General features: G+C 39.2%; 1 protein-coding gene across 3 annotated transcripts in view; it reads left to right on the top strand.

Moving 5' to 3' along the window:
- The first annotated feature begins 1,108 nt into the window (after positions 1-1,108).
- The window catches only part of ryk (receptor-like tyrosine kinase), a 41,279-nt gene continuing 22,373 nt past the window's right edge, over positions 1,109-20,014 (top strand). For all 3 annotated transcript variants that reach the window (XM_022759275.1, XM_022759276.1, XM_022759274.1), the window contains exons 1-4: positions 1,109-1,772; positions 17,501-17,622; positions 17,728-17,827; positions 18,281-18,412. In XM_022759275.1, coding sequence (XP_022614996.1) covers positions 1,562-1,772; positions 17,501-17,622; positions 17,728-17,827; positions 18,281-18,412 — 565 coding nt within the window. In that variant the 5' untranslated portion in view covers positions 1,109-1,561. The remainder of the gene's footprint in view (positions 1,773-17,500; positions 17,623-17,727; positions 17,828-18,280; positions 18,413-20,014) is intronic.

Below are 20,014 nucleotides of genomic sequence, written 5' to 3'. Positions count from 1 at the left end.
AAAATGACATATGAAACCTGTGAGAAACAATATCATATATTTACATATATGTCTAGCTAATAGAAACATGTATTTTAGTATTTCTGTTTATACTACAGGTTTATATGTTACATAAATATATATCCATCCCAAAGCCTGTCAGTATATGTTCATATTATATGTGTAAATATAAAAGAGATATGTATGTTTAAATTTAAAGAAATTATTAAGAAAATCATATACACACATTATAATTTAAATATAATTATATAATTATAATAAGCATGTTGTTTTCATAAAGTTGCATTTTACTATGAATATTTTATATATGTTATAAACTTATATGTTCATGTATCCAGACAATGTATATATGTTATAACAATATATCATCTTATAAATGACATACGGTAACATCACTCTTGACATACGGACAAATATGTCATATATATGTCATAAGTCATAGAATAGTAAGGCATAAAAAGTCATTGTATAGTAATGCAGGATTCAACTAATTTAATCTAATCTTTTGATTTAAAAGTTGATGTCATACCACTCGTTTTGGAGGGCTCGGTGAAAATAGGCCGCCCTACCTCTTGAACGCGGACTCATCATTGTCTTGTAATATTTACGTTAGTGCATATTTAAGATGATCATCCCTACACGTTCTCCAGACTGACTCGAGTTTTTTTGTGCTGCCTTCACTTAACCTCGGAATGTCCGCCGTTGTACGTGCCCTCCCTGCCGTTTGGAGTGCTGATGCTCGAATATTAAAAGCCAAGTGAAGTGGATATTTCGACAGCTTATTGATACCGGATTCACGTTAACCGTATTAAATGTATAGACTTGATTGATACTATACCTCTGAATGAGATATGGTGGTACCGTTGCTGGTGTACATTCATTGGTGACAACTACTACTAACTACTAATATAAGTACACAATAACAGTAATGTAGATATAGGTATAGATATGGCTTAATCTGACAAATTCAATTAGGTTTTTACCCTTTCTGGTTGGTTAACGTATACAGAGATTGTAAAATATTTCCGACAGTACTTAAAGGCAGCATTCCACTCCTGTTAGGAGCAGTGAGCGCCCCCGCTGCCCCCCTTCCTGCTCCGAGTGAAAACTGAGATAGTGAGGAAAAGGCAACGGGAGGAAAGACCATGGAGGGAGAAAGCTGGATGTATTAGCTAGTTTGCTACTAAGGGGACCTTTTTTTCCTTCTTTCACTTTAGCCTGAAAAAATACAAGCGCCTCAATGTGGCGGTATCCGGTGTGTATTTTATGTGCTTGGAAAACGTCGTAAATCTCCCGAACGTTCAAACATTCAACGGCAGTCTGACCGCGGACGGTTAGCACAGCCCGACTAAAGTTAGCCTGCCCCGGCTAACTTAGCTTCTCTCGGCTAGCAAGACAAGACAAAAACAGGCTAAGTGGAAAGGGAGTTAATGCTACAAGTGGCGCTGTGGCGTAAAGTAACTAGTAATGTTGCCTCCTGGGATTAACTTCAGATACGGATGAGAAAGAATTCGGCGACCGGGGAACACCGAGAACAACTGTGAGCCAGAGGACCACTGCTATGTTGGGGTTGATTCACGGCTCTGGCAGCCCGTCTGAGTCCCGAGGTTGGCCACACTCGGTGCTGTGGAGGCTTGGGGGTTTCTTCTTCCTCCTGCTGCTGGAAGGGTCCGGCTGCCTCGCCAGCCCGAGCAGCACCGTAGGCGTCAACAACAACAACCATCCTAGCGTCAACATATACATGAGTGTGGAGGAGGTGAAGAAGCTTTTGGGTAAGAAGGCCTCCTGCATGTAAAACCAGCTGTCTTCAAACTTTGTAATCAGTGTGTCTTTCTGTGTATGTGTGTGTGTGTGTGTGTGTGTGTTGTGATGTAGCTTGGGTGCCCCTTACATCTATATTTTCTGTTCTAAAACTTTACTGAAGTCTGATGAAACATCACAACTTAATCTGACTATGTTTTTAAAAGCAGTCATAGTGCTACATACAGAATAGGACAACTTTATAATTTGAGTTTAATTCCACTGTATGTTATTGTAAAGTTAACAATAATAACTTAAAATGGACTACATGTGCTGCACACATAATCAGTTACGTCTTTTGATGCATTTGGTGTGCTAATTGTGTGGTTAACCAATGGTAAGTGACTGTTGAAGTGAAGCAGTAGCCTTGAGGCTGTAAAAAAGATGAGATTATGTCTTTACACAAATTCAGTAAGGCGTCTAAGATACTGATCTGAAGAAAAGTCACCCTTACTGTTGTGAGTTGCAAATTTATCTTGGACACTGTCTCTGCATTTCCTAAAATAATGAGAACATAACAGAAGAAAATAACATGTCTTATTCAAAAGGCCTCATGCTGTGGGCGTATAACAGATTCATGCCATTCATGCAGTCACAAAAATAGTAGACAGCTGGGCAGTAATTGGCTTTTATGAGCTCTCCTGTAGATACAAGAATGACTACATAGATGAAGGTGGAAAATTAGACAAAAATGTACATGTCACAAGTGGATCTTTGATTTAAATCAGTGTAACTGTGATGTAGTTGGTGAACAGTAGATATCACAAAAAAATCCCCTCCGGCAATAAAGTCAAAAGTTCCGTCATTAAGAAAACAGACTTGAAGCTTGAAGCAGCTTTACAGTTGTGGTGTGTTTCAAATTTGGGCTGCATCAAGAAAGATATGCTGATACATCTCCAGGAATATTGGAAAGGAGGAAAGGCCTAAACCATACATTTAAAAACCACAACTAGAATGGGGTCTGTGTAGTTGAGTGTAGTTGAGTGTTGTTAAAGTCCAACTGCAGGGAGGTTATTTTGTTATTTTGGTCCTGTGTGTTGATAGTGATGTTGGGTTGAATGATGTAACTGCAGGCGACGCACACAGTTGTGTATTGTTTATGGTTTGGTGTCAGGGGCAGTGTGGAGGCATATGTAACCGTCTTCGCCTCATTGAAGCCGTTAGTGTTTGAGCCATACTGTTCACAAAGACTAAAAAACACGCTAGACACGCAAAATAGACAGAATTGTGCTTTTCTCAAGTTGTTAATTTAGGGTTTGCAGAAAAAAGTGTTGAGGGTGCAGTTTGAAACTAGTCATTTACCATGCGATGACCATTGCACAGTCTAATGAAGGGGTTGAAGTGCTAATGCATAATGTCTTTGTAAAGCGAGGAAGCCCATGACGCATGAATGAATCGACTTGAAGTGGCGTCAGCATTTTTGCATCAGATGTGATTGCAGGAGTAGGAGTCAGTAGAATCTGTTTCTGTTGTCCATTTATCCTGGAGAAAGTATCAGCTGGCTCTGAGCAGGAAGTTGACTAACCTCCTCCCACTGTATATGCAGAGTTGTTCAGTGCCAGCCACCATACAGAAGCAGCTGGTTTGCTTGTGACTTGGTGTCGGACCTCTGATGATTTAACTCAATCATGAGAACCACATTTATGTACATACACGGCAAATATACCAGATACTTTTCCATGTGTTGTGGAGCGCTACATGCACTGTAACAATGCTTTTAAAATGTGTAAACAGGTAAACTGGATGATTTTTTTCCCCTTGGCTTTTTGAAAAGAGCATCAAAGTATTACTTATTGTGCTGTATAAAAACATTTCAGCTCCCTTTCCCCTCTATATAATCTGTCTGGTGTTAGACCGTAGGCTGGCTCTGTCCCTTTTGGTTCCTCTTGTTCTCCATCACTCTATAGTTAATCTTCTCTTGCCAGACCAGGGCCTCTCTTGTGGTTTGCCTGAAACCTCACTTGGTCATATGTAGAAATCTCTTAATGTTTGACAACTATGTGTGCGGAGCTAAAAGTATGTGTGGACAGAAACTTCCATGAGGCAGTGGTAGGAAAAACATGTTGGAGGGAGATGAAACTGGCATCAACCCTCACTGTGGCGATAAGCTGATGGAGAGTCTCAATGCAGCTTCATGAAGTCAACCAAGGTTTGCTTGTGTTTTTAAACCAGTTGGTACAGAACAGCTCTTGCTATATAGTTATACAAACCTCAGATTCACAAATCAATTGAATAGACAACGAACAATTATGTATATCGTGTATTTATATATTTTTTCCTGAAAGAAAAGACACTTTTTACTCTGTTTGATTTGGCATGAAATTTGATTCGGCATGCATCACAGCACCATATGGCAAAGCCTTTGAAAGATTTGTTTTCCCTGCACTGATTTCTGTGTGACACACAATTTTAAAAAGTACACTGTACCAGCCCTGCATGCATACATGCTCTAACATATATGCCTACAACTTCCTGTTGACAAAAAAGGAATGTAATCTTCTGAAATTGTTTTCCAAACCACATCAGGCTTGTGTCTGTTAACATTTTTGGGAGTTTCTGGAAAGGCTTGTATTTACCATAGGAGTGTCCTATTGCTGTCAAAGTGTAGGGGCTTACACTGGATGATGTTCTGATTTTACTGCCGGGGTTATAGAAAGTGTTCAAGGTAGTCATGGTATATTTTGGCATATTTAGCCTGGTTTCTTCATTTATTAAGATGGCAACAAATATTTTTGTTTCGTGTTCAAGCTTATACTTCAGTACTTAATTTGTGATTCATAACATGGCATGTAGGTTGGATATGATCAAAAGAAAAGCAGGGTTTGATGTAGTCTCATATATTGTTACCTGTCGTTGCAGGGGAAGCACAGGTGCAATTACCAACTAATGACTACCAATTAATGATGACTGTGTTCCAAATATGTTTCCCTGTAAGCCATGCCAGTGAGTCAGCATGCACATGACATGTCATATAGTAGGAAAAGCACGGGTTTAAAATAGTGCTGAATGATATGCAAAAAAAAAAAAAATCATATATGGGTTATTTTGACAGATATTGCGATATGAGTCACAATCTTAGTGGGAATTGTAATATTTGCATTTTGTTTTGACTGGAAAATGATGATGATGTGATTTTCGTTAGTCTTTACCAAACAAGCACGTTCCCTTGATTTGTACGCCAGGGCATTTCTGTAGCATCAAAAAAAAAGGCAGCTCCTGTGACTTGGATGTTGGCCACTTGGCCATGTTGTGATTTCAACAATATTTCAATTAATTGTTCATCCTTAGAGCAAAAGCTTCAGTTTCAGGGTCCTGGTGTCGACCTTTTCCACAGTGGACATTTTGTGTTGTCATAATAGGAAAATCACGGGTGTGTCTGATAACATTAACAATGGCTGCGCTCCATTTAAGTGTAAGCCGTGTCACTCAGCAAGCATGCACAACAATGTTAATGTTATTAATTATACCTTTTGCTTTTCCTGGTTGACGTGTAAAAATGTCTGCTGTGAAAAACGTATGTTGTACATGCTGGCTCACTGTCATCTCATGACTTTGTGGGTGACTTGAAATTTAAATTTGTCTTCGGCTAGTGTCTGCTAGACAGGAGTTGACAATTAGTGGTAACTCCTGCTCTTGATTAACTGAAATGAAATTCTTGACTGTTGTCTGGGTAATTTGCTGGAAGCATGCTGATTTACAATCAGTCTAAAATGGGTTCATCCGAAAATGAACAACTCTTCATATCATTATGGTGGTTTTAAATATAGACTGGATTGTCGCTTTTTTTGCCATTTTTAAAAAGACCAAGTGAGTTGTAAATCTTTCTCTAGATTAACAATCTCAATGCACAGCTCGTTAGTGTTGTATCTTCCTCATTAGTGTAAATGACTGACAGCTGGTACATAGTGACCAGTAGTTGTGATGTTCCACCTTAACTATGAAGCACATCAAATCTTTGTTTTAAGCTCATCACCTTAAAAGACTGAATCATTACCTGTGAGTAGCTGTGAAACAACTCTTCCAGTTAGATTGTAAAGTTTAGTTCATGTTGAAACTGTTATTACATCATCACATCTGACTAACCAGCAGTTTATTATTTCCTTAAACGGTCACAATATAATTTTTAATTATTATTATATTATATTTTATATATATGTACCTATATACACACACAGACACACAGACACACACTACATTCAATAGAAACGTATCTTGTTTAATGCTGTGCAGGCCTGGAGTATATAGACATCAGAAAATCAGAAAAATCAATCAGATAATTCCTCAGCCATGTTTAACCTTTTAAAACCTTTTACAATCCTCTTGAAAGTTTCTTGAAATTTACTGTCTCCATATCCTCTATCATGCACAAGATTTCTGTTAATTATACATTTTAACTACTCGGTCATAAAATTGTATTTGCCAATAAAACCTAGAGACATTATTGTGATGGGAAAAACATATCAACAAGTAATGTAGTCTTGCTTTGGTCTCAGAAGCAGATGGACTGTCTGTTCAGGATTCTTTCATTTTGATAACTTTACCAAACCACCTGACTCTCTAGGGGTTGCTAAGGAACAGGAAAACGTCATACCTGAACTGAAGCAGGGTTTTGCATATACAGTGTGTTTATCTACGGATGAACTCCAGGCAGCATCCCTGATTGTTTTTGCACATGAGTAATGAGAAGTGAACTGTGTGTCCAAAAAAATCCCACTCCACACATGCATTCCTACCCTCAGCTCCCATATGAGCTGTGATTCAAAACCTGCACCCCTCGTTTGAATTGTCTAAAAGCTACCACTTCAAATTCAATTACTCAAGCCATACTTAACTCCAAGCATCGGTTTCTGCTGGGGGGCAGTTGAAAAATCCTAAGAATCCCCCTACAAACTTTTCTTTTTATAAAACACGGCTCGTTGTCCTGGTATGAACCAGGACAAAGAGGGGAGGAACTGCTTGTGATGGGTCAAAAACTGGCCAGGCCTCACTTTTTCTTTTAAATACAAAGCTTTGTCATTGACATTTCATTGTGTCTATTTGTAGATTTCTAAAGGGAAGGTTAGTGAAGGTTAAAACAGGCGGTTTGTGGATCAGATCTCTAAGAAATTGCTTTAAAGTAGGAAGAGAGTCTTGGACTGGAATTGACATGTACAATGTCCAATGTTTCCTTTAGGATTTTTTTCAGCGGTAGTGTTGGTCTGTGTTCAACCGTGAGTGCGCGCTGCCAGACTCATATTTATGTGCGTCGGTGGAGGAGTCGCTTAAAATGTCTTTTGAATCATTATAGATAGGATTGTTCATCTTCACCTTGTCGTGTGTGTTGATTTACCAGGAGCTTGTAACACTGTGGAGGCCCAGTTCACTGAAGTGATAAATGTGAAGCATGAAATGCCTCAACACAGAGAATTACTTGCACTATTTTCATTGAACATAAATAGAAAATAGATAATATAAAATAAATATAAACAACCCAGTCTTTCAGACACAAATAGGTACACACAGATAAGTTCACAGGACAAATTTGCACAGTTGTCTAAGTTTGTACCTCTTTGAATTTGGCACACCATTTGATCAGTATCTCAATAAAACCTTTTTGATATGTTTGTGCATATTTGTGCTTGCACCTTTTTCGAGAAATTAAACATTGCATTTTTAAGTTTAGGCATCAGCATCCCATTAACGTCCGAATGACTCCAAAGTAGTGACCCATTCGTTTGCACATTTAATTAACTCTCAAGTTATGACAAGTTACACAACTAACTAAATTGTGATAACTCGAGAAATAACAAAGCACAGTTTGTTTTGCTCCCATAAATGTGCACAAAAGATTACAAACGGATGAGAAGACTTTGGAGTCATTTGGTCATTAATGGGGTGCTGACATAACAGACTTATGCTTAAAGATTTAAAACTTAATTTTCCAAAAATTGGTTCAAGCACAAATTTTTATTTTGTGTGTATAAACTGAACAGTTTTATTCATATCCTGATTACATGAGGTTGCCAACCACAAAGGTGCAATGTTTGCATAAGGTTTGGTAGTGTAACCTACCAGTGGCGTGCGGTGACTTTTATAGATAGGCAAGCAGAGCCAAACAACCAATTACACCCCCCAACTCCACGCCCTCCAAAAAACCACCATCTCTGTGTGCGACTCAGCTGTTTACAACAACAATAAGAAACATATGGACCAGACTGAAACATACCTTTTCATGACAGTATCGGTACCGAATCTTTCTTAAATCCAGGGCCTGTCCTGTCTCATTATTTTTGTGCAGCCTGTCTTGGCTGGATATCTTCAACTTTCTGCACTCCTTCCTGGCCGAACATGTCTTGGGATTATTCCTTAGAACTGACACTAAACATATCAAATGTGCAGCATAGAGGAAAAATATGTAAAAAGAAAAAAATCACTTCAGTGGAAATCTTCAAAATATTTACCATTAACTGACAACGCCACACTCCAATGGCAATGTGGAATCCTGCATTTTTCCTGCCTCACTTCCTGACTCATCGTCTGGACTGTAGCTGGGAAGCACAGGGGAGATGTGGGAACTTGTGGTCTTGATGAGTTGTAGCATTTATTTACTGACAAACAGCCTAAAGTGAACATACATTGCACGACCAAGTTCACAGCTGTTCTGCTAACTTCTTATTCTCTGCCCCAGTTGCCAGCCTCACTGCTCTCTGGGTGGTGGGAGCGTGGCAGGGCCTCCCTTTGTTTCATGCTAGCATCAGTCAGTCAGCAGTTGCGTTTCCTTGTGAATATTCATGAACCACGTGAAATCTCAGTGGCAGCGCTCGAATGCACACAGGAAAAACACTGGAGAATTAAGCCTTTAAAACATCAGAAAACATTGATCACTTCAAATGTCTTGTTTAGTCTAAAACCCACAGATATTCATTTCTGGCATTTATACTTGGAAAATGACTAAATGCATATCAAAATAGTTGCGGATTATCATTACTTTTATTGATCGGGTATTATAAAGGATTTACATCTCCAGGTCTGTTTTAACAACGGTTCAGTGCAGTATTAAAATTGTTGGGACAGTTATTGTCTAATCAGTCAAAGAGACGCTGCTTCACCAGACCACGTACATAAGGCCAGTGACTCAAGCTACGTGGTTTTACGGGCTTGAATGGCTTTCTTTCTCTCTCTGTTTCCTGGCATTCTGACCATTCACATGATCATTTAGAAGATGAGGAATGAAGTAAAAATAAGTTTTTCTGTACATTCGGGACATTATTTGCTGTCTCCTATAATAATGAGTTTTTTGAGCCCAGTTTTCCATGGTAGAATCAGCAGTGGTCTTGTTCCCGAACACATTACTCTAAGGAATTTTTCTTGGTGGAAAGTACGCTCTAAGAGAGTCTGTTTTCTAGTCTTTGCATGGCATGCTTACTGTTTCCCTGGTCTTAATGCTTACTATAGTACTGCAAAGCAAAACCATGGCTCCCCAGTCTTCAACCAAAATTAGCATTGTGTAGACAAAATAAGCAGTTCCTCATTAAGTTAAGTTTTTCCAGTGCTTTTTTCTGAGAAGGAGAAACATGTTTTGTGCAGCTACAGTTGTTTTCGCTGAGACAAACTCCACCTGGTAATACAAATACCTCACATGTTGAAATCTCGAGGAAAAGCAATATTTTTATTTCACTGTGACTTCCAAGTGGGAAAATTCTAGCAATGTGGTCATTTTTTCCACTCGCCCCAGTCATGTGACTAGGTCAGAATTTGGCGTAATTCCTCTGGCCGAGCATGCGTAAATGCAAAATAACCAGGTCTCTCGAAAAAACTGTGAGTGTGTAAAACCGTCCATGTATTGTGAAGAACCAAGTGCATGTTGGATAACCAGCCTTACCCCCCCCCCCCCTCTAAAGAGCTGAAAGGCAAAGCAGGGGCTTTAAAAAAGAGCCTGTGAACAGTGAAGAGTGATTGGCAGCAGTATTCATTTCCTTCATGCCACTCTCCAAGGATCCTGTGGTTGAATAGGGGAGCCCCTGCTTTCACATCTTTTGTCTAAGAGCTGCAGCACTCAAAGGAGATTCTGTAAAGCAACAACCCGTTTTATAAGTTGCTGCCCTTCTGTTAAAATCAGAATCAGGAATATGCTATCATCTTTTTTTTTTTTTGTTCTTGTGTGTTCGTTTGACAGCAAATGTCAAAAGATATTGAGCTTTACTGCTTGAGTTATACGTGGATGTAATTTTTGCTGTTGTGTTGTGCAAATGAAGAAACATTAGAAGCAGTCGATGCTGAATATTTCCAAGCCTTCTCGTTTTCTGTAGCATTTCTAAAATAGGAGGCACATTTTGTTTGGACATACACTTCCCTAATCTAAAAAAATATTTGACCTTGAGTACACAGCCCAGACTTTCACACTGCTGCGTTAACTCACAAAGCTGCCCATGTAAAACAGCATCCTAAAATAGATGAGTAAAGTTGTGTGTGAGACCTCTTACATGACCCTTTAGTCGCCTCGAGATGAAATCACTCTGCCACAAACAGTTAATCATTTTTTCTGTAAACCATTTAATATTTGTTGAGTAAACTAAGGAGCCTCTTTGAGCAACAAATAAGCATCAATGAGGTGCCTATAATGGGACGACGGCAGACAGCCTCGCTCAGATTCCTTTCCCTGCCTTCATCCTCGTCTGCCCTTGGGGCACTTCATGAAATAAAAGAGGGAAATTGATGTATGGTCTCTTTGATGTGAGTCAAAGAAAACCACAGAGATTGTGACTTAATGTGTGTTTTTTCTTCCAACTGTAAGATGCTTTCATATGTGACTGTTATTGCATCTCCTGCTGCTGTTGTAGCCTAACTAAATGTCTTTGGTCAATATGTTTGATTGTGCTGTCCTCAGTCTGTATTCTGCATCATTATTGTGCGTCGCTTTTCATTTTACACTTCGATGATCATACTTCTTATCAGTTTGTGGAAGTAAAGCATTATGGGAAAGTGGTTTTCTGTACACTAAAGCTTGACTATGCCTAACCTACTAATGCGTTTCACCTTATTAGCCTGGACCATCAGACAGTCCTAACATGGGGCAGGAAAAAAAAGATTAATTATGATATATGATGCACCATAAAGATTTTGTTTAGATATGTGCTCTTTGTTCTTAGGAAGATATAAAATATAGCACTGATAAAGGCTAAAAGTGAAAGAGACTTCACATTAATGACCTCCACAGTTTTTAGACCCCTTGCCTGCAGACTTTCTGTGGGACAAACTTGACAGAAAAAATAAAGCAAAGGAGGCCGAAAGTGCCCTACATGTCTGCCAACTAACTGTGAGCTGCGATGGCATGTCAGGTGATTTCCTGCTGAAATTGTTGACCCAAAGCCTCATATTAGAGTGGATGTTGTTATAGCAAAGGGTGGCTATTTGAGAATTCAAAGCCAAAATTAAATTTCCTCAAACATCACTACTGTATACCTTTTTTTTGTTTTTGTATCATAACATGATATTTTAAACAAGTATATTGGGGTATCTTATATTTATTTTATTGTTTGGTTGTTGTGGAGCGGAGAGTGGTGTAGAGGCTTTACAAAAATACATTTCAATAAATTTCATAATTTTGTGTTCAGATGTTACAGAATGGTTTTGGGCTTAAAACGTGGTACACTTTGAACAAAAGCTAGAGTCTGTTTGTTTGCTGAAATAACAAGTGAAAGCACATGCTCCACATTACAGACAGCCCTAACTTCTATTGGAGATGGGCTTTTGTTTTACAAAAGCAAGTCTTGTGTTCATTTAAATCAGCACGTATAGCGTTCTCATTCTGAATTTCATCATTACCCATCAAGTACAGTAAATTGACAATATGCCAACCTAACCGAGCTGTGTTTCTTCTTCTTGTCAAATTGCTAAATGCTTGTTTCCCCAGACATGCTGGTCCGCTGTGTGCTTTTCTGATGGTAAAACTCTGGTGGCCACGAATGACCTTGCTTTTTGAAGACGGGGGCAACAATAACATTGTTCATTTTCCACCGTGGCTTATTTTTACTTGTCAGCTGACGGACCGAGCTGCTCATCACTCGGCACAGATTTTTTAGCATTGAGCTATTTTACATGATGTCTTTTTCAATCATGGACCAAAATTGGTCTCTTCAGTTTGTAGTTTTTCCAGTGCGTTTGATATTTTAGACCTTGAGATCCTTTGTACATTACCACCCCCCCCTCCCCTTGCCTCATTCATGCCTGTGGATTTGTGTGGAGTTTCCAGTTGATAGAGTTTCACGCTGGCCCTCATTTTCTCCTTCCTTGGTTAATGTGGCCAGTATCTTCCCGGTGAGAGGCTGGAGGGAGTGTTTATCTCCTGAGCGCTCAGGGATGGAGGCTTTGGGAGGTAAAGTGTCGACTGTGCACACAAGAGGGTCTTTGTTATATCTGTCCTGGACCTTGCCACCTGGCCACCGCCACCTTTTGTCCTCCTCTTTCAAAGTCTGCATCGTGCTCCGCAGCTCGCAAGAGAACACTGCGTGTCAACTTAAAACTTTGTAGAGCCAAAAGTGTAAAGACAAACTTAGATTAATTATTCCTGATTTGTTGCTGTAATTTATCATTTTGTTTTGACAGATGTAGATGAAAGGAATAGCCGTTTTCAGTGCATTTCTGAGACATATTTTTTCTAATGTGATGTTATGTAAAAATGTTTATGGCAACAAATTATCCGTATCACTTTGAGTCTCTGACCCTGTATGGAAAATATGGGAAGAAGAAACGAGCAAGTAATTCTCTCTCCCTTCTCACATTTGAAAGAAGTGTTGATGTGCCCTTGAGCAAGGTACTTAAATTCTGATCCAGTGGAGCTGCTCTGTGGCCAACAGCAGAGGACTGATTGTGCTGGGCAGCTCTGAGGTATAATGTGTTTGGTACTCTAGGAATGTCAGTAGGGTGTTGAGTGGAAAAGAGCATGTGATTCGTCCGGTGTTAAATCCCGGTCAAGCAAAAGTTGTGCATCTTTCTTAATTTCCCGCCTGAGTAGCTTCTGATCATTTTCATCTTTTATAGTGACTCAAATATGCTTTTAAAGGGCTGTGCCTTCATATCTGTATCAGAATTCATTCAACTATTGCAGTTGTTGGACTCTGCTTGATGCCGGACTATTTAAAAACAAACCATGTTGCTCAATGGATGAAGCACCATCACATCATTGGTCCTAGTGTGTGTGCAGCGCGTTTCTTTACCCACTGTTTCTAGCGAGCGTTAGGGCGCAACTGATGATGATGATTATTTTCATTGTTGTAGAATCAGCTGTCAGAAAATAATGAAAAATGTCGAAGTTAATGACTTGAAATGTATTTTATTGTATTCTTGGAGTGGACATGCCCACAGAAGGATAACAAATTAAAACTAAACTAAACAAAACTGTCATCGCAAACAAAGCATTAATTATTTACATTTAATAATCCAGTTCTTTCTCCCCCTCTCTCTCTCTCTTGTGACTCTCTTGACTACTAATAATGTTCACAATAACAGTAATACTTATTATTATTATTATTTTGACACAAATGGGGAAACAAGCCAAATGTTGTCTTGATATTGGCAAAACAAATAATTGGCAGAAGCTACCAGCGATCACTCTGAACGTTGTAGATCACCGCGATCATCGTCTATCGGCTCAACCTTAATCATTACAGCGACCAATAGCTCTCTCAAAGTATTATAATACATAATGTGACATGAATATTCTATTAAGACAGAATTTAAAGAACTTATTTTGTGCATAATTTATACTACTTTCACAACCATTAACATTACTATCTAACTGTTTTAATCGTGTCCCTCATTACTGTCTTTAATTTAGGTGTCACTTAAATCAGGTATGCCACTTTGTAGGAGTAGAATTGTTTTTAAATGACTGAGACTGAAGTAATTATGGTGGAAATCACATGTTTTTCTTGTTTTTTTTTTTCCTGTACAAACCCTAATAATGGAAGCTGTTCAACCATGAAAAGTTATATAAGGACTCCTCTTCCTGCTTTCCCACTTTTGCACAACATCCAGTCTAATATTGAATCAGCTGGCAGTCACTGGCCGTAAGGAAAGCCACAGGTAGTTGTTCCACGTCGAAGCAAACACCAACAATGAGTAACAGAAACCAGCGATGCACCGCCTACAGTTTTCAGGGCCTCAGTTCAGATTTTTGTTTTTGCAGCAGTACAGTGTGTGACCCGTCGATCAAGTCGCATTGCTGATTTATGATGATGAATTTCATCACGTTTTTCTATAAACAGTGTCACATCATGTAATTGTGCATGACAAACTTAAACTGTAGCGCTGATTTTAACAGATGGTTCTTATGGCTGCATGTCACTGTGGGCCAAGCCATGCATCACGATAGCCAAGGTTTATCCAAACATAGCTGTAGATGTTAGTCTGTGCTTAATCAGGGCTTGACGCTTGCTTTTTACTCAAAGAGCACATCTGCTCTTAAGTTTAAAAATTTAGGAGCGCATAAAGAACTTTATGGCCACAATGAAAATGTATCAAATAATGTGTTTTTCCTTAATAAAGGAATACGAGGAGACATTTACAAGTTAGATAATTAAATTTATTTGAATACAAAAAAGTACACTGTTTTAATTATTTCTGCTTCAAACTGTATTTATTTGATAAATATGTAATTATTTATACTTTTAAATGCTTTAAACTCTATGTATAAACAGAATGAATGGTATTAACACCTATAATGAAGTTCTTAGTTCTAAACGCCAGGAAAAAAAAGGCATATACAGTGCTGCATACATGTAACATGAGGTATCAATATTTAGAAGTGGAAAATATGGTTAAATAAAAGATGCAAATGGTTGTTTGACCAACAGAATTTGGTGTCATTTAAAAGTAAGAAACAATTTTCACAATTTAAAGCTTGATGATCGATTACACTAAGCACGAAGCAATAACTTTGATATATAATCTATCTTTGTTAAATCCTGAATGCTCAAGGAAGCTCGAGTTGAGTGATTTCAGACCAGCACAGGTGACACAGTGTGTTCTGCCCTGGCTATTGTTAATCACTTGACACCAGCAGAGAGGAATGGAAATGTCCAGCAGGAAATAATCCCTCAAAACAAAATGCTGCCAAGTTATTTTCCCCTTTGCATTTAAGAAGTTTGTTAGCATTAGGAAAAAAAACAAAAAAACATCTGCATCTGTAATGGCAAACAGCGTGATGGTGTAGTGGGGCTCTTTTTATATGTTGTGACTAAACACTAAACAAATAAGAGTCTTGTTTACAGGCACACCTTCTAGTAATGCTGTTTCCCCCATCCCAGATAGCACAGAGTGTGAGTCAGGGATTAAACTGCAGTGCACGGTTCAACTTCCTTAACCTCAGGAACCACTTATTCCCTGTCCTCAGTCTGTGTACACTGACAGGCTCCTGTTGCCATTCCTCCACTTTCCTGTTTTTGAAGTCGTTGCAGTTTTGGTGGATGGCTGAGGTGCTGTGGGAAGGACAACCTTGAGCACACTGGTCCTCTTTGGGCCTGCATGCCTGGTTGCATAGTTTAATTGGTATCAAAGCAGTGTGGCCACATGTTGAGACAAGGGAGGCACACAGAGTTGAGCATGAGAAAGGCAATTATTACAGGACTGAACTGTGTGGTTGTGTCTGTGCCTGTCGAGTGCCTGCATGTATACCCATTAGAGCCAGTGCATGAAATTAAAAGGGGCAATATGAAGAAAATATCACTTTTTATTATATTTAATCACATGTATCTCGCTATGTCTGGTTCTTTTTTTTAAAGCTGTGTTACATACAAGTGCTAACTACTGTTAGTTAGTCTTTCATTTTAAGCCCCTAATAAGATTAAGATTAAATGCTAAAAGTAAAAAAAATGAAGAATTTTGTGCACTTGTTTCATTTCAGCTCAGTGTGAGTCTGTACAGCGTTGTGTGTGTGTGTGTGTGTGTGTCTGTGTCTGTCTGTCTGTCTTAGCCCCGCACTAAAAGCTTTCCAACAGGTGTTATAAATCCCTCTAAAACCAAGGATGGACAGGCGTTGACCTCAGACATATGAGTGTCAGGCCAAATTATCAGCGGTTTTTAAATGCACACAATCTGGCATCAGTGGTGAGGATGCTAACAGCTGTTAGCTGATTTTACAGATACACACTGGTTTAGAGGAAACACTGGAATTTATTATTACTGTGCTTATACCAATTAACTTAAGAGATGAAATGATTTGTTGATTAATCAGTTATTTGATCTTCATGAAAAGTCTGCGACTGCTTTATAATCAATCAATCAATTAATCAATCAATCATTGAGTCATTTCTCAAGTAAAAACACCAAAACATTTGTGTTTTCTTAGTATAATTTCACAGTAACTAAAATATCTTTGGAGTATGAGTGTTGATGTGACAAAATAATTTGACATATTCAGCTTTTTAAAATGTTTATGTGCATTTTTCATTATTTTCGTGATTTTAAAGATCAAACAATTGAAAAAGTAGTTGGCAGATTAATCAATAATTAAATAATCCCAGGTTGCATCCCCAATTAAACCTTTGTTACTGACACATTAAAACAACTCTGCGTTTGACAAAAAAAAATCTTAACTCAAGCTCCACTTTCCTACTTGCTTTTGTTTGTTTTTGCTTTGTTCAACTCCCCAAGAAAAATTAACAAACTGAGTTTCCACTATAAACGTTGTGGAAAATACCAGTTAGTTTATCTTGAGTTGAGATTCATTTTGTCAAACTACTATTTCTAAGGTTTAAAATCAACATTTAATTCTACATTTATAGACCTAAATTTAATTTCAGCATCTGTTTCGCTGAAAATGTACAAGGGGCAAACTCCTAATTAATGGAAAGGAAAGCCAGCAATCTTACTCTTTGGGCTTGGTTAAATACTAGTTTACATAATACCCCTTCCCTTTCTGAGTTGGCAAATGGCTGGGAATGTTTTTAATTGAGCCAATGTGAGAAAGGTCTACGAGCCAGAGCTCTGCGACAGCCCGGGGGTATTGGGGGAGCCTGGGCACATTCTTCCCCTCTCTTTAAACTAGATACTCGGAGACCGATAGACGGAGACCACTCTGCCAGACAGACGCTTTCAAGGACTGATCGCACTGCCCCCGGGCCGGGGTTGGGGATTTCACCAGCGCACATTAGACTTTGATGACTTTTTGATGCAACAGGAACCCAGTGGAAAAAAAAATAAAAAACATTTTTGTTTTGGTGAATGATAAAGAAATACCACACACACAGTACCGACGTGTGAGGCTGTCTGTTGTTCACGTGCTTTGCATTTACTGAAGACTGAATGGTTAAGCAGATTGTGGATGTCGTACGCAAGACCACATTTTTTTTATTTATTTATTTTTTTTTATCTGAGGCATCCGACTCCCTTCTTCTAAACCCCTCCCCTGCCCAATTTTGTTTCCTGGATAGAAAATCGCCGTCATATTTTGGATGTTGTCTCACTTGAACGTTTTGAAGTTTTTCACTTGGGCACTAAGAGTTCTCAAGTACTAACAGATGTGGTTAGTCAGTCTCTCTTATTGAGGGGAACCCCCCCCCCCTCCTCCTCCTAATCCAAGCTGGCGGTTTAAGTGGATATTTGACCATTTTTTTTCTGAGGCTCTCTCTTTGTGTGTGATTAGAGAATTTGTCCTTTCATGTCCGATGATCTCAGTATTTTCTCATCAGCTTGGATTTTTATGCCCTCTGTCCTCACACAGGTCTGGATGCAGAGCTTTACTACGTGCGAGATGATGTGGTGAATCATTATGCGCTGTCCTTCACCCTGCCCGTGCCCAGCGAGACCAACAGCCTCCACTTCACATGGCATTCCAAGACAAAAGTAAGACCCGGCGTGAGGAATTATCGATGAATCACACCCGTACTCGAGCACGCACGCACGCACCCGAGACGACCCTTTCACGTGTCGGCAACTATTTGTTCACAGGTTGACTACCGGCTTGGCTTCCACGTGGAGAACCCTGTTGCCATGAATCAACCGCGGAGCAACATCTCCAGTCAGGGGGAGATGCCAAGTGATCCCTCCGGTTTGTCAAAAGCACTCATGCCACACATAATGCTCACATAATCTGCAGTTTTAACTTGTGTGAGGATGGGGGAAACTTTTAAACACTGCTGAGGAGTTTTCAGCAGCTGAAATCTCGTTTTAAACTCTGTTTTTTTTTTTGTTTTTTTTTATCAATTAAACAAACATGAAACAAACACTCTCTCTGCCAGACAGCAGATAAGCATATCTCAGAAAAAGAGCAAAGGATTTTNAATCTCGTTTTAGACCCTGTTTTTTTTTTTTTTTTTTTTTTCAATTAAACAAACATGAAACAAACACTCTCTCTGCCAGACAGCAGATAAGCATATCTCAGAGAAAAGAGCAAAGGATTTTTTGTTTTGTTTTAATCAGATATCTTGCAAGTTTCTCTCAATGATGTTTGTTGAATGTGTGTGTGTGTGTGTGTGTGTGTGTGTGTGTTTTCTCCCTACAGTCTTTAGAGTGGACCTCTTTTGTTCCGGCAAGGTAGATGGAGAGGCTGTTGTGACAGTGCAGCTCAATCTGACCATTCATGCCAACAACTACACAGTGCTCAACTTCAAGAGGAGGAAAATGTGCTATAAGAGTAAGTATCCGAAACAAATGCGTGATCATACCTCTCTGCGTGTCTGCGAGTGTCATCCGTCCGTGCCCGCTCCAGAAAACAAAACGTTACCGGCGTTACCCACATTTATATGACAAAAACAACCAAATGACGTAGAATTTGTGACCCTACTTCTTGATTATTTTTTTTTACAGCGGTTGGCAAACAGTGTTGCGGTGCATCACCGCCACCTAATGCAGTGGCGTGTAGTTCGAGAAATGCACACGTGTGGAACGCCAGACCGGCACAGACCCTTGTAATCACAGAGTGGATCACAATAACATATCGATATCATCATTATCACCTGTAGACTTTTTTTTTCTGCGAGCCAGGCGTCTTCACATGCCACGGAGCAGGTGTAATTTATCCACATTAATGGTGGTTTGTGTGGAGCAGGGGGACATTCAGTGGAAGCAGAGCCATTGTTATAAGTGTTGTTTAGCTCCACCTGTGCTCTCACTGCTGCTGCGACAAGTCAATAACGTTCTTGCTGTGAACAGGGTCTTTGTTGTCTCTCCTGTCACTTAGAACAAATGATTTTTCTTCATGATATGTTCTACACAGACTGTGGATCGTGTGGGGAAATTCGGAGCTGAATGTTATCATCACCGTGTGTTCGATACTTTGGAGAGTTACAGTCTTGTGTTCAGTCCTGTGCTATTTTCAAACAGCCTGAAGATAATTACTATGTGGCCCGAGAGGCTTCTTGCGTCTGCCCCATGGAAACAAATTTATTTCCATCTTATTTTGAGCTTGAGGCAAATTAGCAGCCTAACGGGAAGTCTTTGTACGCTTGAAAATGTATGTTGAGCAGTCGTGGCTGTCAACTCTGTTCGTGTGGTGTTGGTAGCAGGGACAAACAAATGACACGGGCTTTGCTGTTTTTTATAATCGCGCCTGGAGCTTTGTACTTACAGACATTTTCAACACACTGGAGCTTTTCAAGGAAGCCAAAAGCCTTTTTTAGGAACTCGGGAGCTCTCAGGTTGTCAGGTTTTGTTGCTCTGGGGCCCTCTTACAAAGTCTCTGCTTGTGAGAGAGGGAATCATCAGAATGGAAAATAGATGGATGATGTTGCTGATTAGTAAAGCACAAGCCTCACTCTTGCTTTTTATTCTTTCTTTTATCTCATCAATATTAGGATTATCAGAACTCAGGATTAGAAGTTTGTTATGAATTTGACATTTCATTAACAGTAATGTAATTACATATAAATAAACTACCAAGAGTTCTGTTGTATTCTCCTCTAATGAGCAGTGATTGCTTTTACTCAGTAAAAGACGCAGGACGAGATCCCAACAGGTCTCTCGCTGCTGCTGAGACGGACATTTAGCCCTTCTGGTTGTGTTTTTTAATTTTCCTTAAGGCTTCTGTTCTTTTTCTTTTTACATTTCTGCTTTTTTAATGATGGCATCAGTCTGATTTACTTTGGAGTTCATGAGATGTGGTGGAAATACAAGGCTCTTTATGTTCCTGAGTCTGTGGAAAGTGAAAACTTATTGCCAGCTTTTGTTGAGGACATTTTTAAGTTTCATGTTTTTTCTCTACATGCTGGCTACTTAATATTATAAATTGGTTTTTTTT

Source organism: Seriola dumerili, unplaced genomic scaffold (genome assembly GCF_002260705.1).
Source record: "Seriola dumerili isolate Sdu_G_001 unplaced genomic scaffold, Sdu_1.0 BDQW01000321.1, whole genome shotgun sequence".
NCBI lineage: Eukaryota > Metazoa > Chordata > Actinopteri > Carangiformes > Carangidae > Seriola > Seriola dumerili.
Note: the sequence above shows the minus strand (reverse complement) of the source record. Positions and strands in the feature narration are given on the sequence as shown.